The 25,293-nt window shown below is 56.2% G+C and overlaps 10 protein-coding genes across 13 annotated transcripts; 4 read left to right on the top strand and 6 right to left on the bottom strand.

Annotated features, from left to right (window-relative positions):
- Nucleotides 1–128: 128 nt before the first annotated feature.
- On the top strand, nucleotides 129–1,388 carry IUM83_14939 (uncharacterized protein; the record flags this gene model as incomplete). Its single annotated transcript, XM_067939719.1, has 1 exon — nucleotides 129–1,388. One exon carries the CDS (start codon nucleotides 129–131, stop codon nucleotides 1,386–1,388), a length of 1,260 nt encoding a protein of 419 aa, XP_067791260.1.
- A 270-nt stretch (nucleotides 1,389–1,658) lies between these two features.
- IUM83_14938 (Ligand-gated channel protein) lies at nucleotides 1,659–2,954 on the top strand (the record flags this gene model as incomplete). Its single annotated transcript, XM_067939718.1, has 1 exon — nucleotides 1,659–2,954. The coding sequence occupies one exon, from the start codon at nucleotides 1,659–1,661 to the stop codon at nucleotides 2,952–2,954; it is 1,296 nt and encodes a 431-aa protein (XP_067791261.1).
- Nucleotides 2,955–3,703: 749 nt separating this feature from the next.
- IUM83_14937 (Vesicle transport protein) lies at nucleotides 3,704–6,292 on the top strand (the record flags this gene model as incomplete). Its single annotated transcript, XM_067939717.1, has 1 exon — nucleotides 3,704–6,292. The coding sequence occupies one exon, from the start codon at nucleotides 3,704–3,706 to the stop codon at nucleotides 6,290–6,292; it is 2,589 nt and encodes an 862-aa protein (XP_067791252.1).
- Nucleotides 6,293–7,012: 720 nt separating this feature from the next.
- IUM83_14936 (Polycystic kidney disease 2 1 protein) lies at nucleotides 7,013–8,128 on the top strand (the record flags this gene model as incomplete). Its single annotated transcript, XM_067939716.1, has 1 exon — nucleotides 7,013–8,128. The coding sequence occupies one exon, from the start codon at nucleotides 7,013–7,015 to the stop codon at nucleotides 8,126–8,128; it is 1,116 nt and encodes a 371-aa protein (XP_067791253.1).
- A 181-nt stretch (nucleotides 8,129–8,309) lies between these two features.
- Nucleotides 8,310–9,578, bottom strand: IUM83_14935 (Kinesin protein; the record flags this gene model as incomplete). Of its 2 annotated transcripts, none has more annotated exons than XM_067939714.1 (1): nucleotides 8,310–9,578. In XM_067939714.1, one exon carries the CDS (start codon nucleotides 9,576–9,578, stop codon nucleotides 8,310–8,312), a length of 1,269 nt encoding a protein of 422 aa, XP_067791311.1. The 2 variants fall into 2 exon arrangements, with proteins under 2 accessions (XP_067791311.1, XP_067791312.1); XM_067939715.1 differs by having other exon boundaries at nucleotides 8,310–9,059.
- Nucleotides 9,579–10,872: 1,294 nt separating this feature from the next.
- Nucleotides 10,873–12,870, bottom strand: IUM83_14934 (uncharacterized protein; the record flags this gene model as incomplete). Its single annotated transcript, XM_067939713.1, has 1 exon — nucleotides 10,873–12,870. One exon carries the CDS (start codon nucleotides 12,868–12,870, stop codon nucleotides 10,873–10,875), a length of 1,998 nt encoding a protein of 665 aa, XP_067791313.1.
- A 282-nt stretch (nucleotides 12,871–13,152) lies between these two features.
- On the bottom strand, nucleotides 13,153–14,829 carry IUM83_14933 (uncharacterized protein; the record flags this gene model as incomplete). Its single annotated transcript, XM_067939712.1, has 1 exon — nucleotides 13,153–14,829. The coding sequence occupies one exon, from the start codon at nucleotides 14,827–14,829 to the stop codon at nucleotides 13,153–13,155; it is 1,677 nt and encodes a 558-aa protein (XP_067791254.1).
- A 597-nt stretch (nucleotides 14,830–15,426) lies between these two features.
- Nucleotides 15,427–17,619, bottom strand: IUM83_14932 (Kinesin protein; the record flags this gene model as incomplete). Its single annotated transcript, XM_067939711.1, has 1 exon — nucleotides 15,427–17,619. The coding sequence occupies one exon, from the start codon at nucleotides 17,617–17,619 to the stop codon at nucleotides 15,427–15,429; it is 2,193 nt and encodes a 730-aa protein (XP_067791255.1).
- Nucleotides 17,620–18,052: 433 nt separating this feature from the next.
- On the bottom strand, nucleotides 18,053–20,026 carry IUM83_14931 (Pantothenate synthetase; the record flags this gene model as incomplete). Its single annotated transcript, XM_067939710.1, has 1 exon — nucleotides 18,053–20,026. The coding sequence occupies one exon, from the start codon at nucleotides 20,024–20,026 to the stop codon at nucleotides 18,053–18,055; it is 1,974 nt and encodes a 657-aa protein (XP_067791256.1).
- Nucleotides 20,027–20,181: 155 nt separating this feature from the next.
- On the bottom strand, nucleotides 20,182–23,451 carry IUM83_14930 (the record flags this gene model as incomplete). Of its 3 annotated transcripts, XM_067939707.1 has the most annotated exons (3): nucleotides 22,701–22,716; nucleotides 22,787–22,867; nucleotides 22,934–23,451. In XM_067939707.1, the coding sequence occupies 3 exons, from the start codon at nucleotides 23,449–23,451 to the stop codon at nucleotides 22,701–22,703; spliced, it is 615 nt and encodes a 204-aa protein (XP_067791258.1). The 3 variants fall into 3 exon arrangements, with proteins under 3 accessions (XP_067791257.1, XP_067791259.1, XP_067791258.1); XM_067939708.1 differs by adding an exon at nucleotides 20,182–20,531 and having other exon boundaries at nucleotides 20,667–23,451; XM_067939709.1 differs by lacking the exons at nucleotides 22,701–22,716; nucleotides 22,787–22,867; nucleotides 22,934–23,451 and adding an exon at nucleotides 20,182–21,948.
- Nucleotides 23,452–25,293: the final 1,842 nt, after the last annotated feature.

Here is a 25,293-nt window from a genome sequence, read left to right as displayed (position 1 = left end):
CAAGGTGCCCAAGAACAGCTTGACGAAGCGTCGTGCACTGACTGCGATGGCCTTTGGTCTCGCCGCTGCCAGAGCCTCGTTCATTCTTGAAATCACCGCTTTGGACATATCCGGCAACGCTAGCAGGCATGTTCGTCTCTAGGATCGCCGTGGCGCTCTTGGCTCTCCCCGCACTGGTTGTCCACGCTGCCGACAGCAACAGCTGCACGTTCGGCCCCTCTGAAAAGTGCGGGGTCGACTCGCTAACCGCGTCTGCAACCGATGGCAGTGTTCTTATTTACCCGGGCGGAAACACGCGCTGCGCGTTCGATGACTACAAGGACAACACCACGACATTCGAGTCGGGTTCCACGTATTTCTTCCAGGTATTCCCGAATGAGAAGAAAGACAGGTCCAAGGTTCTCCTCTATTTCCAGGGTGGCGGCGCCTGCGTCGACAAGTTCACCTGCAACTTTGCGCTGCAGTGTCAACTCGGTGCCAACCCTCTCGTCAGGCCGATCGCGAAGGTCGACAACAGCGGGATCATGGCTCGTGGTGCCGCTGGCAACCCTTTCAACGACTGGAACATTGTCTTCCTCCCGTACTGCACGGGCGACCTTTTCGTGGGCAACACGAAAATCGAGGCTTCTGAAAGCCCATACAACCAAGCTCTCGGCAACAAGCAGTGCCTCGGACAAAATCGCAGCATGCACCTCAACGGCTACAACAATGCCAAGGCCGTGCTGGATTGGGCTCTCGAGAACTTCCCCAACCCGGAGCAGCTAGTTATCGGCGGCTACAGCGCAGGATCACTGGGTGCCCAGCTTTGGTCAGCGAAGGTTGCCAAAATGTGGGAGGTGGAGCAAAAGGGAACAAAATTCCAGGTGCTGGCCGACAGCTACGTCGGCGTATTCCCAGAGTACAAGACCAGTGCAAGTTCGCTCGTCAACTACTTCGGCGGCTGCGACGTTGACCTCGGCTTCCCCGCGTCACTGACGGAGAAATGCAAGGCAAGCACGGCGACGGCCACGGAAATGGTCGATTCACTTATTCAAGAGGCCCCCAAGAGCGAGTGGCTGTTTATTGATAGCACCGGAGATGCCACGCAGCGTAAGTTTTACGAGCTGGCGCGCCTGGGAATCGCGGGCTACCCGTTCACGACGCTGTTGGACGCAGGCGAGTTTTTCGGCAACCTGACGCAGATCCTGGACTCGCACGCGAAGCTGACGAGCGTGACGCGGTTCAACATCAACGGCGAGCAGCACGTGTGGCTCATGTCACCGGGCTACGCGACCGCCAAAAGCGTGGACGGCGCTGTTCTGGGCGACGTGCTCTGCGGCTGGCTGCAAGGTTCGGCAGCAACTAACACCACCGCCCCGACCATCGGGACCGTAGCGCCCGGCCAGTAAATAAGCCGACTGGAGCTACGATCTACAAAGGTACCTGATTAATAGAGTTTGTCCTCCTTCATTAGGTGTCCACTTCATGTGGCGTTGCTTGCGCTGGTAATCTTGACGGTCATTGGCGAAAGTGGTTGAAGTGGATTGCCATCTGGTCGCGCGTGGCGGACAGCGGGAGGACAACATGCCGCACGTGAGGAATCATATTCCCTATCGCAGGTTGAAATCCAGCGTACAAACACCGAACGGTTCAGTTCTTATCCGCTGCTACTCGGCGACATGGCGCTCCACCGCAAGCAGCGTGGCGCGGTGGACGCGGCCCCACAGTACGTGCGTATCCCGACGTCGAGCCGAGCCGCGGGCTACTCGCTGCACGAGGCGCACACGCGGGTCTACGCCAAGCGCTACGCGGCGGGCGACCGCTCGCGCAAGATCAGCTCGCTTCAGCTCCGCGCGTGCTTCGTGCTGTGCGTGCTGCTGTACTTCGGTGCCATCTACTTCGCGGACGACATCGCCAGCGTCGGGCGGGTGGTGGGATCCGAGCAGAACAGCCAGAACTTCTTTGTGCACTCGCTGAGGCCGCGCGGCAGAGGCCACGTGCGCGTGGGCCGAGCCGTGGACGCCAAGAGGGTGGACGCGACGCCAGTGCCCGCGGTGACCTCTGCTGCACCCGCGGAGGTGGAGGAGCAGGAGCAGCAGCAGGACGACCCGCCCACGGAGGCGCCGGTGGTGGAGACGCAGTCGCCTGCGACTGCAGAAACGGAGGAGGCACAAGCGACAGAGCCACCAGGACAGCCAGACACAAAGGTGAAGGGGAAGACACCGCACCAGGATGAACCAGTGGCTATAGGTTACGCTCCAGGTGACGCTATCCACCCCGACGACCAAGGAGACAATGTTGCGGTGCATCAAACTGAAGAGCCTTCTCATGAGGCGGTCAACGCAATGAATATCCACGAAGAGCAAGCGGCAACTCCATCAACCAAACGCGTAGAGCCAAGCCACAAGATTAATCACGACCCTCAAGAAATGGAGCAGGAGGTGGAAGCCACTCCAGCTCCGACGAAGCATGCTGACAAGGTTGAACCTGACCCCACTGCTGCACTTCGACTACCGGTAAAAGAAGCAGTCGACTCTGTGCTACCAGTTAATGCCGTGCCAGTAGTCGATCCAGTATTACTGGTCGATGCGGTGCCTGCCGCAAGTCCTGCGCGCGGCGAGCAGCAGCACGTTCAGAATAATGTGGAGAGTCACCACCTGGAGCTCCCAAAGCGGCCAGCAAAGCCAGATCTGAAACCAAGTCTACAACCTTCACCAGTCGACAATCGAGAGCAAACTTTACCAGGCGACGGTCAACAAGAGCAACATCGAGAGGAGGTCGACAGACAGCAGGATGCCGCGGCGGCCGAAGGTCAGCACGGAGCGGTAGATGATGGCCAGCGTGCTGAAAACGGACAGCAGGAGCCTACAGCCGCCGATGGCCAGCATGGCGCAGTAGACGGACAGCAAGAAGAACAACTTGCTGAGACGACACGGCCTGCAGCACAGATGGCCGAGCACATTTCGGATATTTAACTGGACAAACTATAGATGCATTGGACGCAATTGAGTCAGTGAGTGCGGTGTCGCTTGCCAGGAGGCAGCTCCGCTGATTTTCAGGAAGCCCCGCTGATTTATCGCCGGATCGTGAAGGTCTCAGCATTAAATGCTGACAAGCACAAATTTTGTGCTTGTCAGATGACTCGCAGTACATATTACATGTATACCGATATATATGGTAGTACGACGTATTATCCACATCGGCATGATTGTCGATTGCTTGGTGCAGCCTTGGTTTAACCCATACACTGTATGGCACGCAGTGGAGGTTGGATCGGGACTCGCCAGCCTTTACAGCATGTTTGCGAACTGCGTGTTCCAACCGCTCGTAAAGGTACAGTACTGCAGCGCCGCACACCGTAGGGGCCACCCACGTATGCCTCACGTGGGCCACGACAGCCGACTTGAGCTGAGCCCAGGCCTTGAACGCGATCGGACAATTGTGTCCATCTGAAAAGCTCAAATCCCAAGCCAGACGAAATTACAGATTAGGTTTAGGTCATCTGGTGCATCGGCTTTCGAAGGGCTTCACTTTATGAGGGTTATCAGCATACAACATCAAGCTTTTGTGGTCGAACAGATGTATCAAGTCTCTCGGACTTTCCTCTCTTGTGCACTACCCGTGATGGGGCAAGCACAGCGCGTTGCTGCTCATCGAATAACAACAGTGGTGCGGCCGAGCTCTGGCCACGTAGGTCAGTGCGTCATTTGATCAGTTAGACCCCATGCGCCGCTCCGCTCTTCCGTCCTACGCGTCCGACGGTCGCCGCGCCGCGCCGTCCACAGCGGCCGCCGCTGCACCCGCTGGGCGCTGGCACACGCGCTGGTGGCTGCTGTTTTACGCGATGCTGGGCTTCTACGCGCTGGCGGTGCTCGGCTACTTCGTGCTGGGCTGGGCGCCGCAGCCGCCCGCTCCGCAACAGCAACTGCAGCAGGTGCTGGTACATCACCAGCTGACGGTGGTGGACGCCGGCCCCGTCAAGGTGGACACGACGGACCCAAATGAACCCGAGGAAGGCTGGCCCGCGCAGGACCCGAATGAGAGCGAGACGGAGGAGAAGGAGATGCAGCGAGAGCTGGAGCAGCAGCAGCAGCAGGGCGCAGTTATTGGCGCAAACGACGAAGAAAACGCTGCAGCGGTGCCCCTGGAAGTGACTACTCCAGTTGTCAGTGAATTGGCGAAAGAGACGCCAAGTCCGACTACGACGGCTCCTGCTACTACGAGTCCGAGCACTCCGGAGGAGCAGATTGCTACCGAGAAGAACGTCGAGATCCCGCCGCGACAGAATGACGTGGTGCTGCTCGCGGTGAACGAAGAAAAGGCGAAGGAGGAGGAGGCGACCACAGAGCCGAGCGAAACGAAGGCTGCGGATGAGGAGGGTGACGCGGTGAAGGACCCCAACCAGGCAGAGGCGGAGATGCAAGCTCCGCAGGAGAAGTGGGAAGTCGAGGATTCCGCCAAACAGGAGGCAGCAGAAACACCTGGCCCGTTGGTGACACCTATGAGCTACGTGACCCGAGCGCCGGTGCGCCGTTCGCATGAATTCCTCCAAGCGATGGACCTGGTGCACCTTCCTGAGACGAAACCTCCCAACCAGCACTTCCACGTCTTCCCCGTGGGCAAGGATCTGGCTGGAGAACAAGCTGCGTTGGTGTCTGGATTGCGAAACAATGCGGCGGATCGCGATGCTTGGTCGGTGGAGGGCTACCAGCACGAGTTGGATCGCCTTGAAGGACTGAAAAACGAAGCCAAGGAGGAGACCGAGCGATTGAAACTCCTGATGGGTGCGACGGATAAGCTCATTGCCGAGGAGAAAGATCGGCTGGAGGACAAGCGCGCTGCCAGTACTTTGGACATTCGCCAGCACCAGCCTCGAATGATCCGGAACAGGCTGAAGTGTATGGGCTGGCGTCAAACTGGTCAATGCGACCCGTACGGCAAGCGCGAGCCTAACGCTGATCTTGCATGCAACCAGATTGCGCAGGGAGGTGTGTCTGGATACTGCGAGGTGATGGACGAAGACACCGGCGAGCTGTTCCGCGTCATGCAACTCAATTGCTCCAGTGTGCGAGATCACGTCGTCTTTTCGTGTGCAGAGGCCGCCGACTTTGCGAATTTCGGTCTTATGGCTCAGGGTGTCTACGAAAATGCGTTAGCGCAGAATGAGTCGAATCCTGCCAAGCTGCTGGGCAACAATGGCACTGGCAACGGCATCGTCATGGTAGTATACCCGAAACTGCTGTCGAGTGCGTTCGCATCGATTAGCGTCCTGCGATCTTACAACTGCACATTACCTATCGAGCTGTGGATCTCACAACCGGAGGTGGTACGCACTCCCAGCATGAGGACAACCCTGGAATTGCTACAGCAGCGGTTTGCGAATGTTACCGTGGAAACCATTATTGACCCGACCGTAGCCGGATTCTCTACGAAGATTCACGCTGTTCAGCACAGCAAATTCGAGAACGTGCTGTTTCTCGACGCTGACAATGTCCCTGTGCGCGACCCAACTTTCCTCTTCGAGAGCCACGAGTTCCATGAGCACGGCGCTATTTTCTGGCCCGACTTCTGGCACCCCGAAAAGACGATCTTCAACATCCAGCGCGAGTCTCTGCTCTGGGAGCTGGTGGATCTGCCGTTTGTGGATATGTTTGAACAGGAGAGCGGCCAGATTCTCATTAACCGAAAACGGGCCGCTCTAGCGCTCGAAGTGCTGATGTTCTACGCATATCACCGCCCTAGCCACTTTGAGCGACTGGTGTTAGCCCACGGTGACAAGGATCTCTTCCGACTTGCGTGGATGAAAACGCGTACGCCTTATTACATGATGCCGTTCCCACCTGCTGCTGCAGGCGTGGAGCGCGGAACATACAAAAAACTGTTCTGCGGTATGACTATGGTTCAGTTCGACGTCGACGGCAACGTGCTGTTCCTGCATCGCAACGCTAAAAAACTCGATGGCAAAGTGGACAAAATGGACCCGAAGTACTGGACGCATCTCCAGTCGTTCAAGTGGGAAAAAGAAGTTTCCGTCGGCGAAGAAATCATGTTCCCAGCTAACCGGACGGCAGTGCAGCGTATGATGAGTTACGAGGACATCAAGAAAAAGTACCAGATCGGTATTCAACCCAGCGGCGCGCTCTTCAAGGAGTTTGAGTCGTGCTACGGCGCTGAGGCCAACGTCATCGGCAACTACAACTTGACCAAGTTTGAGGAATTGCCGTTCGCCAACCTAGAGCAGGAGCTGATCGCCTACGCGCACGAAGGCGCGCTCCTGATGGCACAGGCGCAAGGCCGATTGGGCGTACCGTAGGCCCACCTCAAAACTTCGTGCCATCAACCATAGACAGTGTTTTAGACGTTATTTACTAAATGAAAGTGCCCATTATTCGCTACGCACGATAAGACTTGAAGCGATACGAGCAGGCGAAACTTTAACTGGCAAAAAATTGTGACAAAGTTCCTGAACCTCACGTGGTTAGTGAGTGCACAACTTCCAAAACGTCCCACAACCTTCAAGAAGAAAGTATAGTGGTCTGATTAATGTCAAGCAAAACAACTCAATAGAGAGCTGTCGACGGTCGCCACGCGCCTGCCTTACAGTTCAAGCTGTGGCCATCATTTTCTTGCCCCCTCGAAGAATGCCAACCTACACTTTCAACGTGTGAAAGTCTTCCCCAAAACCGAGGTGGCCTTATGGACCGAAACATAAGTCTGGTTTTAGGAGTATAAAAAAATTCCCTCTAGTCGATCGGTACCAAACAACAGCGAGGTTCTTCAACGGCGTCAACGAATTCCGAATCTACCGGTAGCTAGCGGAGAAGTGCTGGGTCTCTCAAGCTGTCTCCAATACGACCGACGTGTTAGTTGTGACGGTGACTAAGACGGAAGCCCCAACATTACCGGCAGCAGCACCAACGCTACGCACGACAAGACTTACCGGTACAGTCAAGTTGCCCTCCACTAAGTACGACCACCATCTGGCAGTTAGCTGCGACTTGAAACGAACAAGCGATACGCTCATTACCCAGCAATGCTGCTGCGTCTCCTCTCGCTGCTGCTGCTGCTGCCTCTGGCCTCGGCGCAGCAGTGCGCGCACTACGCGCAGGACGACCTCCTCTCTCGCCTGGAGACGCGCGTGCCCAAGTGTCTCGGCGCCAGCGCGTCCCCCTCCGCGCTCTCGACGCTGACCGAGCGCTTCGTCGCCAACGACTTCGACCGGCGCCAGCCGCTGGCGCTCGTGCTCTTCTCCAACTCCAGCGACCTGCTGCAGGCGCTGGCGGGCGCCGTGGGCTCCTCGCTCTTCGGAGCCTCGCGGTCGCCCCACACGGTGCAGCGCGTGGACTTCCAGGCGCTGCTCGAGCCCGTGCGCGCCTCCAACTACGACATGAAGCAGACGCTGCGCTCCGCACTGGCCGCGCCCCTGCGCGCCTGCCCCGAGCGCAACCTCTTCGTGCTGGACAACGTGCAGGCGCTGGACGACGCGGCGCTGCCGGTGCTGGACGTGTTCCTGGACCCGCTGAACGGCAAGCGCGCGCAGTTCCAGCAATACGTGGAGGGCCGCGCCAGTCGCGTGTTCGACTGCACCAACTCGGTTTTTCTCTTCCTGTACAAGGTCACAGCGAGCCACTCGCCTCTGGACGGAGGCGAGAGCGGCTCGGGCTCGTCCGGCAACTGGCGCGAGTTCCTCATGCAGCAGTGGACGCGCGCCGAGGGGACGATCGAGGAGTTTACGCCGCAGGCTTTCGTCGGTCGGCTGACAGACGCGCTGGCGGTGTTCCCGCCTGACGGGGACGAGGCCGCCGAGGATGAGAGCTACGAGGCGTTCAAGAAGACGCGCGAGTGGCGCCAGATGTGCGAGCTGCAGGCGTACGACAAGGAAGACGGCGACGTTGGCGAGACGGACGTCACAAGCGCGGGAGACTTTGCAGCCGCTGCGATGGCGCTCGTAGTGGATAACGTTGTTGCTGCTGCGCCGATGATTCCTGGGGCGATTGTTATGCTGTCAATACCGGCGTACTTGCTGATTCTGACGCGAGCCAAACGCTGGAACGGAGAAACGACCAAACAGCGGGAGTGGGGCGCAATCCACCGCCGCAGCGGTGGCAGCAACACCCGACGGAAAAAGAGGAAAACACGTAGTAAATGAGGAAGTGGCGGTTGCTTGGATTGCCTAGGATTAGTGCTCAAGAAAGTTTATACTACGAACGTTTGGTTCCGCGATACAAATATATAACAAGGCTGAAGAGAAGAAGACGAGGCGACTTCTGTGCAATGGAGGTGGAATCTTACTCGAACTTTGAATTCTACACGAATTGCATTTTTGGCTTCTACGGTGTGAAAGATCCGTCATCATAGGTCCCACTCAAAAGCTGGGCTGCTTTCGCGGCAAATCGACGGAGGTGGGTCTCAAGTCCGGCAAAGTTGGTGCTGGCAACCTCTTGGGCGTAGAAGTTCGGATTCGACCCAATGTAGCGTTGCCCATAGCAATTTTGCCACTTGGGGAATTCGGGCGAAGCATGGAAGCCCTTGATAACGTACTGAGCTCGGTCCGAAGTGTTTCGGAATGACAACAAGTGGGTCCAGATTGCAGCATCCGGGTAGCCGTCAGGCTCTGGAGCCCATAACGTCGGTGCCGGTGTCCCAGTATCGATCTCGGCGTCAATCTCTTTGCCCGTAGGGTAAATTCTGCCGTCAGGGTCTTGTTGTCGAAGTTTCTCCGCTGCACGTTGCTTCGCTGATTCTCGGACGTTCACATAAGCCCGCTTCGCCTCGCCTGTGAGTTTGTGTGAGTTGCGATGCAAGAAGAGGACTTCTCCGTGCGCATCATGCTGCACCATGGTCATCCCGCAGAAAGAGTCGCTGGTCACCTTTCCAGCTACGGCCGGGGGCGCCTGAATCATGTGGAAGTTTGCGCCAAGCTTGAGCCACGCAAATCGAAAGAGGTCTTTATCGCCGTACGCGACGTTCAAGCGCTTGAAGTGATTTGGCTGATGGAACGCGTAGAAGTGCACAAGCTCGAGAGCTGCTGCATGTCGACGCCGGTCGATCAGAACCTGGCCACTCTCCTGCTCGAACATGTTGACAAACGGAGTTCCCAGAACTTCCCATACAAGCGATTGGTTGTGGATGTTGAAGATAGTATGACCTGGGTGCCAGAAATCCGGCCAAAACACGGCTCCTGTTTCCACGAACTCAGGCGATTCAAACAGAAATGTTGGGTCACGCACGGGCACGTTGTCAGCGTCCAGAAACAACACTCGCTCGAAGGAACTGTTGTGAATCGCGAAAATCTTGGCGTTAAATCCGGTAGCCCAAGGATTGTCGATCTTGTGGAGTGTAATTCCGCCGCTGAAATCACCTGCAACAAGTCGATGGAGAATTTGAAGTGCTGCCGGGGTGTTCTGAAACTCGATCGGCCGAAACCAGATTTCAAGTGGCAAATGACACCCAAGCACGTCCCGCAGTGTGTGCACGGTAGCGTAAGCACTCGCTAACAACCTCGGGTAGATGACCATTACGATGCCGTCACGTTTGTCCATTTGGTGACGCTCGATTGTAAATTGCCCCTCTACTTGTGCAGATTCGACCGCGTCCATGGCTTCTTGTGAGAATTTCACGAGACTAGTAGCTTCAAAGCAGCGAAAGAGTGCTCCAGGTTTGAGGCTATTGCAGTGGCGGCGTAGAGCTCTGAAGCGCTCGCCAGAATGTATGTCCTCTATTTCACAGTACCCTGCTTCGCCGACCTGAATAAGCTTTGTGCAAGGCTCGTCGTGTTCAGGCTCACGTGGACCGTCGGGGCTGCAGTCTCCTGTTGCTCGCCACCCCACGCACCGGAATTGCCTCCGACTCGTATCGCCCGCTGGTAAGATCTTGACAGACCTTGCATGAGATTCTGCCTCGCGCTTTTTGGCTTCGAGGTCGGACACTGACAAAGCGTGATGCATATGAGGCAAGAGCTGCTGGATCCTCATTTTTTCACGGGCTTCTCGCATTGCCTTGATGTGGGTGTCAGGTGATGATGGTGGCAGAGTTGGCCTAGTCTCCAAAGCAAGGTCAGACAGAAGGGGCTTGTCTTCTAGAACATGCCCCCACAAAAGTTCATCAGAGCTTACATCTTTGTCTTCGTCTACTCCAAGTCTGCTGCCGGGTTCTCGAGACCAATCACCGGGAGCTGACAATCCAGCATTGCCACTCGCAAGCGAGGCGTCTCCAGAGTTAATCAACTTGAGACGATTGGTAGACCACAGCACGAGTAGCGTGGCGTAGAGTGTGCTGATCAGCAGTAAAGTTCGCGAGAGTCGTTGCCGCCAGTTTCGTGTTTGGGTCTGCTGCTCTACTAGTGGATGTGGAGCTAGTAGTGGCACACTTGGAGACGATGCTGAGGAAATCGTGTCCGAGGCAGCAGTGCGCGATCGGAGTAGTCGGTCAGCATTTTGAGGAAGCAGGTGATGCACGTGCATGAGGATGTTGGCACAACACGAATTGAACAGTTGTGGCACCAGAAGAGTTTGGGACTAGCTCTACTTCGTCACGCATGGCGATCCCCACTGTTGAGTTGCGCACGGATTGGAGAGAGAGCTAAGATGGGGGCAGAGCTGTTTGTGTGGCTCGCTGTGAGTGATGTGATCCCCTCATCGCTATTGTATGGTTGTCAGTGTGGCATGTACTCTTGCCGGTGCTCGTTAGGTGCTGATGGGATCTTCGCGTGGCAAACTTACGTTGATCTCAGGAAACTCCGATACATACCACGGCCTGCGAGCGATCAGACCAAACATCGCAGGACAAATATCCAGACGCGGACGTCAGTTTGCATCAACGGACTTGTACATTGTACAATACATGTATTTTACTATGGGGGATGGCATTCAGTTTCCGGGTCGTTGTCTGTACCTAACTGAGAGCTTCTACTTTGCGCTGCCGTATCTGCTCTGCTTCTTGAGCAAACCTGCGAATATTCGTCTCGAGCTGAGAAAACGGTAGATCTGCAAATTTCTGGGAGTAGAAATGTCGGTTCTTGCCTAGCTCTCGTTGACCGTAGCAGCGTTGCCAGCCTGGAAACTGCGGGGTAGCTCTGTAGGGCTGGATTTTGTAGAAGCCTCGGTTCGAAGTTGTGTTGAATGATAATAGGTGCGTCCACATAGCAGGATCAGGCAGTCCGTCTGGCTCAGGAGATTCCAAAGTCGGCGCAGGCGTCAAGCGCAGCCTTGCGATCTCTTCATCTACTGCTATTTGGTCTGGAACACGGTCGATGCCTTCTTTCAGCAGCTTCTCGCGGACGTTCTTGATGGCCTGTGGTCGGTGATAAACTATCTCGCGCTTCACCTCCCCTGTCAGCTTGTTCGAGTTGCGGTGCAAGAATAACACGGCACCACTCGGGTCGTGCTGCACCATTGTCATTCCACAAAAGGATCCATTGATGACCTTGCCTGCTACAGCAGGAGGTGTCTGAATCATTGTAAACGGGATCTGGAGCTTCATCCAGGCAAACCTAAACAAGTCTTTATCTCCGTAGGCGAGTTTGAGTCGCGTGAAAGGATTCGGGCGCCGAAAGGTGAAAAACTTCACCAGCTCCAGTGGAGCTGCGTGCCGTTTACGGTCAATGAGCAGTTGTCCACTTTCTTGTTCGAACGAGTTCACAAACGCTGTTCCCAGTACTTCCCACAGGAGCGATTGGCCATGGATGTTGAAGATTGTGTGGCCTGGGTGCCAGAAGTCCGGCCAGAACACTGCTCCGGTTTCTACAAACTCTGGCGAATCAAACATATAAGTTGGATCGCGAGCAGGGACGTTATCAGCGTCGAGGAACAGCACTCGCTCGAAGAAACTGTTGTAGATGGCGAATACTTTGGCTCCGAATCCTGTGGCCCAGTGATCAGTGATTTTGTGAAAAGAGATGTCTCCAGCTTCTTTTGTGTCTGCCAGTTCCAGTAAGGGTGAAAGAGCTTCGTTGCCACGACGAATCTCAGGCTCACGATACCAGATCTCGATCGGAAGTCGGCATCCCAACACTGTACGGAGCGCACGGATAGTGGCGTAGGCGCTGGCGATCAGCCTGGGATACACCACCATGACAATTCCATCGCGTGGCTGGGTAGTCGTTTCAACCACATTCGGAAGAGCAAAACCTGGTACAAGTGCCTTCTCTGTTGCCTCGAGAGACTCCAACTGGTAGTTGACAAAGTTCGGGGCCTCACTACAACGGAACGTTGCATCGTATCGCAGACTGGCGCAGTAGCGCTTCATCACGCGGAAAAGTTCGCCCGTGTCTTGATCCTCCACCTCGCAGTAGCCTGACATCGAGTTGGGGATAACCATATAGCAGCCCTTGTCATTCTGTGGCTCGCGAGGCCCATGTGGGGTGCAATGGCTCGTGGCACGCCAACCAACGCACTTCAACCGGCGCTTCTTCTTCTCGTCTGCTGGCAACATCTTCACTGATCGAGCGTGCTCTTCGGCCTCATCGACCGTGTTCGAGTTAGATTTCTCCTCTACCTGATCCTTTGGTCGCTCTTCATGCGCAGGCGGGACGAGCGCCGCTACCTGATCTCCCGGCTCCTCCTCCAGACTTCCCGTCGTGGTCAACAGGAACTCCATGCGCATCAGCTGCAGCTCCTTGGCCTCGCGGACGATGGCGTGTATTGCAGAGCGGAAGCTGCTGGAAGCACCCGATCCATCACTCAGTAGCCCCGCATGGCTTGTGGACCAGCTCAGCAAGAAGGTGGCGTAGAGAGCTGCACCAACCAGCAGACATTTCAGGAGTCTTCTTCTCGGTGTCACCGATGCAGGCGCTGATGTTGATTGGGTTTCAGGCTGTTGCGAGCCCACAGGAATCGCAACAGTTTGGCTGCCTCGAGGCCGCAGCAGGCGCTCCGCCTCGTCTTGCGGCATGCCTGGCATATTTAAGTATGGTGATTCAGCTTGAGTCGAGTCGCATGCCACGTCGGAGAACGATCGTCATGTCCACAAGACCCCCCTTCTCAGGAACAGGATACTTAGGGAATCCGCATGATTCTGGCTAATCATGAGGCGATTGCGATCCATTCACTTGCATTGGTCGTCACGTGCGAGATAGCGGACACCTTCACGTGGAGGTGCTGTGTCATACACGGAACAGCGTGTGTGAAGTTGGCAATCTGCCAATGTATTGATAAGTTATGAGTTCACTCGGCCTCATGACCGAGCGTTCTGCGCAGCCAGCTCAGCTGCCTCCTTGGCAAACCGGCGCAAGTTGGTTTCCAGGCCAGCGAAGCTCAGACTCGCAATCTCCTCGGCGTAGAAATTCGGGTTTGAGCCGATGTAGCGCTGCCCGTAGCAATGCTGCTCCTTCGGGAACTGCGGGTCCGCGTTATACGTCTCAACCACGTAGTCTTTGCGCTGAGCGGTACTATTGAAAGACAGTAAGTGCGTCCAGATCATCTCGTCCGGGTATTCGTCGGGCTCGGGTGCGTCTGGCGTTTGCGTTTGTGCCATCGCTACGATCTCCGCCTCCACTTCGCTCCACTTGGGTGTCATTCTACCGTGGCCATTCTTGGCCTTCTCCGCCGCGAGCTTCTCCCTTGCCTTAGCAAGTGCCTCAGCTCGAACGTCATCCATTTCCTGTGTCGGCACACCCGTGAGTTTGTGCGAGTTCCGATGCATAAAGAGGACCTCACCCTGAGCGTCGTGTTGCACCATGGTCATGCCACAGAAGCTGTCGTTCACGACCTTGCCGGCTACGGCAGGAGGCGCTTGTATCATGTGGAACGACGCGTTCTGATGCATCCACGCGAACCGGAATAAGTCCTTGTCTCCGTGCGCGAGTTTGAAGTTATCGAAGAGGTTCGGGCGGTGGAAGGCGTAAAAGGAGAGCACTTGCATGGGCACAACGTGACGCCGTCGGTCAATGAGCAGCTGGCCGCTTTCCTGCTCGAACATGTCTTGGAACGGGAGGTCGAGGAATTGCCACACGAGCGATTGACTGTGAATATTAAAGATTGTGTTGTCAGGGTGCCAAAAGTCAGGCCAGAATACAGCCCCCGTCTTCACGAACTCCGCAGACTGGAACAGAAAACTCGGATCTCGCACAGGAACGTTGTCAGCGTCGAGGAACAGTACTCTCTCCAAGAAACTGTGGTAAATGGCGTATACTTTCGTCCCGTAGCCGAATGCTCGTGCGTCGTTGATCTCGTGAAATGTGATGCCACCAGCCGAACCTGCCAGCTTTTTCAGTGGCGTCAAACCATTACGCACCGATCGCATTTCATCCGGACGGTACCAGAGCTCGATAGGTAGCGTACAGCCCAGTGCGTCTCGTAAAGTACGCACAGTAGCGTAGGCGCTTGCAAGTAGTCTCGGATACACCACCATGACAATGCCATCTCGTCCCAGCGACTGGTTTGTATTCACACCAGGCACCTCGGGCACCACGTGGGGCAATGTATAACCATGAGCCAGCGCTTTCGTCGCCACCTCCTTCGCTCTGACAGGGAACTTGACAAATTCAACAGCATCGAGGCAGCGGAATCTCGCGTCCTCTCTGACGCTGTTGCAGGTGCGCTTCACCACATGAAAGACTTGACCTGTGTCCTTGTCCTCAAGCTCGCAGTACCCGGACTGATCGACGGGAACCGGTTTGCCGCACGGCAAGTCCAGCTCCGACAGTCGCTCGCCGTCCGGGTTGCAGTCGCTCGTGGCCTTCCATCCCCGACACCTTAAACGTGCATCCACCTTCTTCTTCTCCTTCTTGTCTGTGGGTGTTATCTTCGCCCTCATCTCGGCCTCCTGCTGTCGAGCCACCGCAAGAGCTGCTCGAATCGATACCTCCCGAGCTGATAACTGTTCCACTAGTGGTGGCTCCGTCTCGGGCATCGGTGCGGCAACCACGTCGGCTGACTGGACGTGAGCGGGGTTTGACAGCCCTAGCCGACTGGCATTCCAACTTACCAGCAGGACCACGTAGAGCGTCCCTGCCAGTAGCAGGAGCCTCAGTAGGTAAAGACGCCAGCAGCGTCGACTAGCGAGTGACGCTGGTGGCATGGCCATCACCTGCTGGCGCGGCAGCAGCGGCGACTGGCTGGCGGCTCTCGGCCGGAGCACGCCCTGGTCCATCTCGAGCGAAGAAAGTCGAAGTACTCGGTCTGATCACCCCCGCGAGGACTCCTCGTCTCGGCTCGTCTCGGCGCGGAAGACCTCTGAATTGGAGGTCGGTCCATTTCCTCTGATCCGGTGATAGGCAGGCACCATTGCGCAGAGACTGCGCCGCCGGTCCGCCAGTTTCGGAGCTCCTCGAGTGATCCGCACTCGCGATATGAACAAGCGGCACGCGTTAGACACAGCTGAGCGACGCCGGCTTCAGTGGCGTCAACGGGCGGTACATGTCGATGAATTCTCCGAAGTGCTACAACATGAACAAACATGTACCCGTGTAGATTTACAATCTCGGCATAAGTTAGGATATCTACCTACCTACGACTGCTTGATCTCGACCGCCTCTGCGGCAAAGCGACGCAGGTGCGTCTCGAGTCCAGCGAAGGGCAGGTCGGCCACCTCCTGCGCGTAAAAGTACTCGTTCTTGGTCACGTTGCGCTGCCCGTAGCAGTTCTGCGACTTGGGGAACTCCGGGTCGGCGTTGAACGTCTCGATGTAGTAGAACTCCTGACCGGAAGCGTTGCGAAACGACAACAAGTGCGTCCACACCATTGAGTCCGGGTATCCGTCTGGCTCGGGCGGCTCTAGCGTAGGCGCTGGCGTTTCCTCAGCCCGGGCGAGCTTGTCCAGCTCCGACCAGCTCGGGATCTCCTTGCCCTCGCTCCGGTACCTCTGTCGAATCTCTGTCTTCTTCCTCGACCGCGTGATAGCTCGGGACCGGTAGTCCACTTCAGCTCGCAGAGGCTCGCCCGTGAGTTTGTGCGAGTTGCGATGCATGAACAGCACCTCACCCTGCGCGTCGTGCTGCACCATGGTCAAGCCGCAAAAACTGCCATTGATTGTCTTGCCCGCTAGTGCCGGAACCGCCTTGATCATGTGGAAAGGGGCGCCAAGCTTCATCCATGCAAACCGAAACAAGTCCTTGTCGCCGTGGGCGAGCTTCATGGAGTCGAAGTGGCTCGGACGGTGGAACGTGAAGAACTTGACGAGCTCCAGCGCCTCCGCGTGTCGCCGCCGGTCGATAAGCAGTTGACCGCTCTCCTGTTCAAACATGTTCACGAACGGCATGTCGAGCAGTTCCCAAAGCAGCGACTGGCTGTGGATGTTGAAAATGGTTCGTCCGGGGTGCCAGAAATCTGGCCAAAACACGGCCCCATTCTCCACAAACTCCAGCGAATCGAACAGGAACGTTGGGTCTCGGGTAGGCACGTTATCGGCGTCCAGGAACAAAATCCGCTCGAAGTAGCTGTTATAGATCGCAAACACTTTCGTGCCGTAGCCAGCTGCATGCCAGTCGGTGATCTCGTGGAAGGTGATGACCGAGGTCTCATTATCCGCCGCCAACGCCATCAGTGGCTTCATCGAATCCGGGTGGCCGTTGATTTCGGCCCGGCGAAACCAAATCTCAACAGGTAGTCGACAGCCAAACACGTCGCGCAGCGTCTTGATCGTCGCGTAGGCGCTAGGGATCAGCTTCGGGTACACGACCATGACAATACCGTCACGCGCGGTCTGGTTCTGCTCCTCCGTTTCGTTCTCAGCCACATTGGGCAGCGTAAATCCTGGTGCACGAGCAACCTCGACAGAATCGCGCGCTTTGTAGCGGAAGTTGACAAAATTCGCAGCCTCGGAGCAGCGGAAACTTGTGTCCCACTTGGAACTCCTGCAGTAGCGCCGCATAACCCTAAATCGTTCGCCCGTCTCGGTGTCTTCCACTTCGCAGTAGCCCGAGTGGCCGAACGGAACGAGTTTGGTGCACGCGTAGTCTTTTTCAGGCTTGCGAGGTCCATACGGGCTGCATCCAGCAGTAGACCGCCAGCCCAAGCATTTCAGAGGGCGAGGGCGCGTCTCACCCTCGGGCAACAAGAGCACGTCTCGAGCTTGCTCCTCCGCTTCCTGCTGCCGCTTCTCCTCCTCGGACATTTGAGACCCAGAGTGAGTCGACGCAGACGCGGAGCTCGAGGAGCCTTCCGCCTCCATCTTCGCTATCACCTCCTCTCGAGCCAGACGCAGCGCTTCTCGCACCTGAGACGCCTCCATGGGCCTGTCAATCGCCGCCTGAGTGGGGATCGGAGTGTCCACGTACAGAGTCGCCTTCTCCTCCTCCTTCGCTTTCTCCCCATTCTCCTGGGTCTGGAGGTTGTCCTGCGCCTTCTTCAGAACAGCCGCTCGCTCTGCGTCGGTCCCCGGGCGGTTGGCCGCCTTCAGAATCGCCGCCAAGTCCATGCCGCTTCCCTCCTGCGCTGGTGACTCCCCGGATGCTGCCGAATCGGAGCCCGTGACGACACTCAAGTTGTGAGAGGACCAGGCCAGCATCAGCACGGCGTACACTGCGCCGCCCACCAGCATCAGCCGCGGCAGCCACGACCGGCCGCTGGACGGAAGCGCATGCGTGGACGGCGGCGGCGACCCTCCCCCGTGGTGGCGAGGCAGCAGCACCGCCCCAGGCTCCTCGGGCTCCGGAGCGCCCGACGTGTTGGTCCGCGGACGCAGCAGCGAAGCGTGCTCCATCGTTCACCGCCCGCGTCGACGATTGCCTTCTGCCTGCGACTCCGGGGCAGACTCGTTCCGTTGTGGCATCAGATTGTGACGCACGTCGAGAACAGAGGGATTTTTTCAGCGGGATTTGTCCAGCACAGGCTGGCGCCGAAATAACCTGCGCTCAGTATGCACCAGCGCACGCGCCTTCCCGACAAGCTTTGCGTTTGACTCGACCCTGATATTTGTGCGGCGGCGGCTCGACTAATTGGCCGCCTACAGACTTGAACACTATGCAAATGTACATATCAACATGGTCTCTACATATTTCGTGGTGGGCTCACGCGGCGAGGGCTGAGCCTCGAATAATGAGCCGGGGAGTGGAGTCTGAAGCACCAGCACCGCTGGCCCGCCCAGATCACTTGTTGAAGTCACGGACGCCGGCCGCCAGTGCCACACGCCGCCACTACCGTCCCGTAATCCCGGCCTGCTCGTAGAAGCGAGCGCCCTCCATGGCGAAGCGCCGCAGCTCCGTCTCGAGCCCGCCGAAGCTGAGGTTGGCGAACTCCTGCGTGGCAAAGTGCTGGCTCTGGTTCAGGTAGCGTTGTCCGTAGCAGTTCTGACCCTTCTCGAAGTCCGGGTCGGCGTTGTACGTCCGGATGCGGTAGTCGGATCGACGCGACGAGTTCCGGAGCGAGACGAGGTGCGTCCAGATAGCCATATCGGGGTATCCGTCCGGCTCCAGCGATTCCAGGGTCGGCGACGGGGTGTCCTCCAGCGCAGCGCGCGCGGCTTCTTCGCCCGTGAGAGTCACGCGGTCGGCCTCCGCCATCTTCATGCGCAGCCGCTTGTTGCGCGCGCGACGGATAGCTGCGGCCTTCATGTTGACCGCCTTCCGTCGGGGTGTGCCCATGAGTTTGTGCGAGTTGCGGTGCAGAAAGAGGACCTCGCCCTGAGGGTCGTGTTGCACCATGGTCATGCCACAGAAGCTGTCGTTCACGACCTTGCCGGCTACAGCAGGAGGCGACTCGATCATGTGGAATGGAGCACCCAGCTTGAGCCACGCAAACCGGAACAAGTCCTTGTCACCGTGAGCGAGCTTCAGCTTGTCGAAATGGTTGGGGCGGTGGAAAGTGTAAAAATTAACGAGCTCCAGCGCGGCAGCATGCTGCCTTCGGTCCACCAGGAGTTGACCACTCTCCTGCTCGAACATGCTGACGAATGGCAAGTCTAGCAGCTCCCACACGAGTGAATGCGGCTGAATATTGAAGATTGTCTTTCCTGGATGCCAAAAGTCAGGCCAAAACACCGCTCCAGTTTCCTCAAATTCAGCCGCAGTGAACAGGAACGCTGGGTTTCGCACAGGGACGTTGTCGGCATCCAGGAACAGCACGCGCTCGAAAAAGCTGTGATAAATAGCGAAGACTTTGGTAGCGAAACCCGTCACTCCAGGCTGGTCAATTTCTCGAAATGTGATGGTGCCACTGCTTTCTCTTGACCACGCTTCCAATTGCGCGAATGCCTCGGGAAAATATTTCATCTCCTGCGGTCGAAACCAGAGCTCAATGGGCAAACTGCAGTTAACCAACCCCCGCAGCGCGCGAATCGTAGCATACGCACTAGCTAATAGCTTAGGATACACCACCATGACGATGCCGTCTCGTGGTGCTTGCTGGTCCCCAGGGTTTTGAGCGATGTTCGGCAGCATGAAGTTTCGATCCTGTGCCTTCCTTGCTGCGTCGCGAGCTTTTTGCGGGAAAACGGCAAAGTCCCAGGACTCTGAGCAACGGAATCGTGCGGTATCCCGCACACTGGAGCAGTATCGCTGCATGACACGGAAATTCTCTCCGGTGTCTCTATCTTGAACTTCACAGTAGCCTGACGCGCCAAAGGGGATCACCTTATTGCAGGGCTCGTCGAGACTCGGCATGCGAGGCCCGTGGGGACTGCACCCGTCTGTTGCTCTCCAGCCGACACAACGCACCCTCCTGATCTTGCTCTCGGAGACTGGATATGCCTTGAGCGTCTTTGCATGCGCCTCAGCTTGAGCAATAGCCTGCTCATCCCTGTCAACTGACAAATTCTGGTGCAGGAACTCCATTTCCAGCTCTGCGAACGGGAACTCCGTCCGCAATTCGCGGTCTTCGTGAGCGAGCAGATACTCCTTCTTGGCAGCGTCCAGATTTGCAACAGATATGAAGCTGCCCGTTGGCTCACCAACTCCGTCGCCGCTTCTCGACTTGGTGTGGATGAACCAAGCGATCACAAGGGACGTGTAGAGCACGAAGCCCAGTATCAGCAGCCGCTTCCACCGCTGCAGCGACGACTGGGAAGACGAGCGCGGCGGCAACGAGCCTCTATATCGAGGCAGCAGAGGAGCCTCGGCGACGAGCTGGTCTCGGTTGTGGCTCGTGGCCCGCGGACGCAGCTCGGCGACCATCGTGCGCGCTGCCTCTTTCGACGCCCCGAGTGGCAGTTGAAAAGCATACAACATAGTGGGATGCTCGTCAGACGCAGATGATCTGTGTGTACCACATACAATACTGTGTAGAGCACATAATTTTCGTGTTCAAAATAAGTACGGCAACTTCAACCTTACTGTCTGTGGATATGCTGCAGGTGGTTCACGAGGATCACGGCGTCGGGCGCGACGAAGCGGCAGTGGGGACACTGCTGCTTGTCGTCTGCAGCGGGCTGCACATCTGCGGGCGGCGCATCTGTATTCGGCACGGGGCTCGTGGTCATCGTGACCACGGGCACTGTCGGCTCCAAGCCGAATACTCTGCTGCCTCCCAGCACTGCAATCGTGTTGGGCTCGTTCGTTTCATGGACATGAACGGATTCGACGTGTGCGACCATCAGCACAGAGTCCGGAGTTTTAAACGGGCAGTACGGACATCGATCTTCGTACGGCGCGTTGGCCGATGTGGTCGACTTCACACAGGCTGGGTAGTACGAAGCGCCTGCAACAGTGGTCTGCACCGGGTATTGCTCCAGATGCCTCGCGCTTTGGCCGGTCTTGCCTCGACCGTGGAAGCAGCGAGTGCAAAGTGCAATCAGTATTAGTAAAATAATCACACTGCCCACGATGATGGGGACCAGCCATTCGGACCAGAACGACTTGCCGGATGTTGCCGTTGATCCTGAAGTGGAGCCGATGGCGCTGGACGACGCAACGAACGCGAACTTCTGCACATCCGCTAGCAACACACTGCGTCCGTAAACGACCGCCTCCACCATAATCCCCCCGTCGTCTCCAAGCGCCACGTGATCGGATGTGCTAGCGCTGCTGGAGTTGCCACCGGCAGCGGCAAGTAGGTCCGAGTAGGATACCAACACCATTTCCACATTGTTCTTGGAATCCTTCCCTGTACTTGAGTCAGCCGTTAAGGGGCCAAATGTCTGACTGCCATTGCGAACGCGCACAATAAGATCCAGGTCGTGCTGTAGCTGCGATGTCGCTTGAGTTGATCCCGGTGGATCAGTCCACACGACCGTGGCACGTAAGTCTACATCGCGCGCAACTGTAAATGAGATAATCATCTCGCCGCCGTGGGCGACTGATGGCTCGCTGTTTTCGGAGGAGTTCGGCAAGAAATACAGCGAGGGCAGAGCGTCGGTACCATTTCCGCTGCCACTTGAGCCGGTGAAATAGACTATGTTGGTGAGATTAGGTTTCCCGTAGCCTTGGTAAACGTCCGGAAATTTCACATCAATAGCGTCCGTGGTCAAGCTGGTGCAGGATGCAATACCGCTGGAGGGCAACGCGCCCATACGCTGCTGCAGTGAGTCACCACTGTGAATAATCAATGCCTTGAGCAGCGAAGCAGGAATCGAGCTCATTGCGTACGCTGAATCTTTTCTGCCAGCTTTCCACCAGCCGTCACGTAGCCACTCGTAAAGAAGCACGGCAACACCCGTGACCACAGGCGTGGCCTGCGATGTTCCCTGCAACGAGCACGTAGCTGAGCTCTCATTAGTAGACCCCGGGGCCTCGGACTGACTGGAGGTAAGACTCATGCCTGGGGCCACGACATCAGGCTTTAGTCGTCCGTCAGTCGTAGGTCCTGCAGACGAGAATGCCGCGACGGTACGCTCATTGAAGACATTAGGACATCCAAACTGCGCGAATGTTGACGCCGAATTGAGCGAAGCGCCTACCGAAATGACGTTCTTCGCACCAGAAGGAGATGAGATAGTGCGTTGCCCGGTGATAGACGCCTCACCACTGTTACCTGCCGCCACGACAACCAACACGTCCGGGTTTTCGTTAATAAACGCATCCAAATCTCTGGCTTGTGAGCTGTAGTCGGATCCAGGCGTTCCCCAAGAGAACGAGAAAATCTTGGCGCCTGCATCCATTTGGCTTTTTAGCAAGTCTCCGGCATCTGCCGGTGTAGAGAGGGATACAGCGCAGTTAAGTTGACCTGCGCAGGCCTCACTTTGTGTCCCGATATCCATGAATGCTATCCGTGACTTATCAGCAATTCCCAGATTGGCATGCTTTCCACTAAATGAGCTGCCGGCCAGAAGTCCTGCAACGTGGGTACCGTGACCGCAAGTGATAGTCTCGGCTTCGTCCTCCTTATTTGCCCAAGCATTGTACATCACCACCTTTCGAGCCGATAGCACCTTATTAGAGAAAATATCGCGATCATCCTGGTCGAACTGGTCGTGGTAGAGGTAGAGACCCGTGTCTGTGATTCCCACAACTACATCGTTGCCTCGAATACCTGCCTCTCGAGCCGGGTCAACACCCACCAGGCTTGGGACATATTCATCGAGTCGTCTGTGGCTTTGCATTCTTGTCCAGCGTTCCTGATCTTCACCGCGCAGCAGATTCTGCGTGAGTTCGTGCCGTTCATCCAGCCACTCGACAGAGCTCTCCACTATAGCCAGCGCTAAAATATTCATCCACGTCCGTAGGTCCTGCAGCGGCTTCGTGAAAATCGACCTTGGCCAGTTTTCACTTGTTTCGAAAACATTTAGCAGTCCAAACTGTTCGCTCGCTCGCTGTTCCAAGGAAGCCCGAACTGAGTCTAAAGCAGCCCCCTGTACCAATCTTATTTCCATAGCGGGCGCTGCAACAGACAGATTCTTCTGCGCATTCTGCATCATCCTGTCACTGAGCTGCGCAGCACTTCGTGCAAATGGCATCAGCTTCAGAATTTCCGGTAGGTTCAGCATAGTCTCCACGCACTCCAGGGTCCGAATCTGCTCCGCTACCGACTGGTTGGCATGCACCAGTAACACCGTGTTGTCTCCCAGTCTGTCGCCTTTCCTAGTCAGCAACGGCGTCGCATTATCCTCGTCTTGCGCCCACACGCCCCTTACAGCAGCGACGCACGCTCTGTCTTGGGCTCCTTCTTGTCCTGTGAGCAGTTTCACCAATCTCGGTTTGCGCTCTGCCTTCTCCTCCTGCTCCGAGTCGTCGTCCTGCACCTTCGGCAGGAGTTTATCTTGTAGGAATGCCAGTTGGCAGGCGTCGGCCGTGATGCTGTCGCCGCCCAACATGGCGTCGTACGCCTGGAAGAAGGCGTCGTGCAGACCCTTGAACACCTGCGCGCTGTCCGCCGCTGACAGCGTCAGCGAGAACTCCAGCGCCGACGCGTTCTGCGCTACGCTGTTACATGAGATGACGTCGATCTGCTGGTCGCTTGTGTTGGCGGCAGCGGCCCCGAGCGCGCGTTGGCGGCCACAGAGCGACGGCGAGCATTGTGATTCGGGCGAGAGGAGCGTCGGCGCGCAGTGGAAGCCGCAGAGCGCGGCGGCGTCTGCGAACTGGAGCCCCTGCGCGTCCTGCAGCGCCGCGGAGCAGCGTCCGAGCAACCCCAGCGACAGCAGCAGCCCCCGTGTCAATCGCATGGGAGGACAGCGCTGCGGTCGGTTTTGACTCCGAGGCAACTTGCACAGTGACTTTGTTGCCTCTTCTCTTTTCTGTTCGAGGAAGGCAACTGTCGCGTCGTAATGGTCGTTTCAATACAAATTCCAAGTGTGACCGAGTCAAAACAATCGCGCTCGCCAAATGCTGCCCAGGACCAAGACGAGATCCGGACACGCCTCTGCTACGTCTGGTCTCCGCCAGGAAGTTCCTGCCGTCGCGACGCGCCCGACTTGGCCACCGATAAGGGTTCTGTTGATCGCCTCGACCCTATGGCTGACGGCGGTCGTGAAGGCCTAGAGGACGCACAGTTCAGCCAGATAGGCTCCAGTCCACCCATTACATAGTTCCGCCCTCGAACTTTTGGAGGAACAATCGACAGTGGAATCTGCCGCAGGGACGAAGAAGAGATGCCTGTTGCCATGCCGACGACGTTGCTCCACTCTCCGACACGCAGCGTCGGCTCGCTTCGGCGAAGCAGCGTTGGTGTCGAGGCATGCCCTAAGCCAGATGCTGGGTAGGGACGCGCCCGCCTCCATCTGCCACAAAAACCTCGCCCACTGTCCGACCTGACCACAACTGGAGAAACTATGCCTTCCGTATGCCGTATGCCGGCCGAGGCGTCCTGAGCAATGATAGCTTTTGTCGACGTGCACGCCCCGCAGACCACTCCAACTGCCATGCTACCCCGCATGAAATCGCACGTCTAAGTTTACTGTATTTGATGGAATTGTAGTGCATAACATGGAATTCCACAATTGAGATTTGTGCTATTCAGTTCTTTTGGCGATGAACTGTACTGTACATGTATCACTTTTGGGGTTAACAGGGTAAAATATGTGGACACCATACAACTCCACATTTCAATGGAAATGAGGTACTTCGCACAAAGTCGTGCTTCGCCCAGCACACCTCTTAATTTGCGGACTGCACGGCATGCAGCAATATATAGGTAGATTCTTGCCGTAGTATTGGTCTCACCTCGTCATTATTAGAGACCTTGTGCAACTGTCATTTTATAGTGAGAGAGCACAGCGACACAAATTAACCTATATCCTCTCCTAACCATCGGGCACATACCCCATAGAATAGCCCAGTGATGACTTTTTCATTGTAACATGAGGTCACAAGCGAATTGTGATATTTCATGGATTTGTGACAGTTGCACAACCACTCTTATAACTTGATAGTTGTTGCGCCCACTGCCCTACTGCTCTACTTGGATTTAGTACAGTTATAGGAGCTAAAACAGAACTGCATTGCTATACTAAATGGGAAGTTCGCCTCCACTTTTTACCAGTCACACTCCGAGAGAGCACCGCTTGAAACTGACACTGTATTACTCGATAATATGAGACCGCGTCAAACAAAAAATATTTACGAACCTAAGTACGAATCGCGATTTAATCGCATGAATCGAAAGAACTGTGTCTTGTGCTTCTTTTAAGCTATTGATCGTTAGAAAATGTTTAGAACTCGTGGAGTTACATCGGTCAAAAAAATATCTCCATTTCCGGACCCCCGAAATCACGCATTTTATTTGGGGCGTCGCTTTCTGCGAGTGTTTTTAACTTCTAAATTTGTATGTCCGGTTATGTACGAATTTTAATTGGTCAACTTTTGAACGCGATTATCTCGATAACTCCAAATGGTGGCTAAGCATTTTTTTTTGCCGCGTAAAATAAAACTATCTGGCGAACTACCCTGATATGTTTGGTTCATCGTATAGTCGGCGCGAGCCAGCACGCCCGTATTATTGACATAGTTCCTTGTGCAGACAAATTATATTGGCCACGACCACACCCAGATCGTTGAACTTTCGAAGC

This window comes from Phytophthora cinnamomi, assembly GCF_018691715.1.
Source record: "Phytophthora cinnamomi strain GKB4 chromosome Unknown Contig40, whole genome shotgun sequence".
NCBI lineage: Eukaryota > Oomycota > Peronosporomycetes > Peronosporales > Peronosporaceae > Phytophthora > Phytophthora cinnamomi.
Note: the sequence above shows the minus strand (reverse complement) of the source record. Positions and strands in the feature narration are given on the sequence as shown.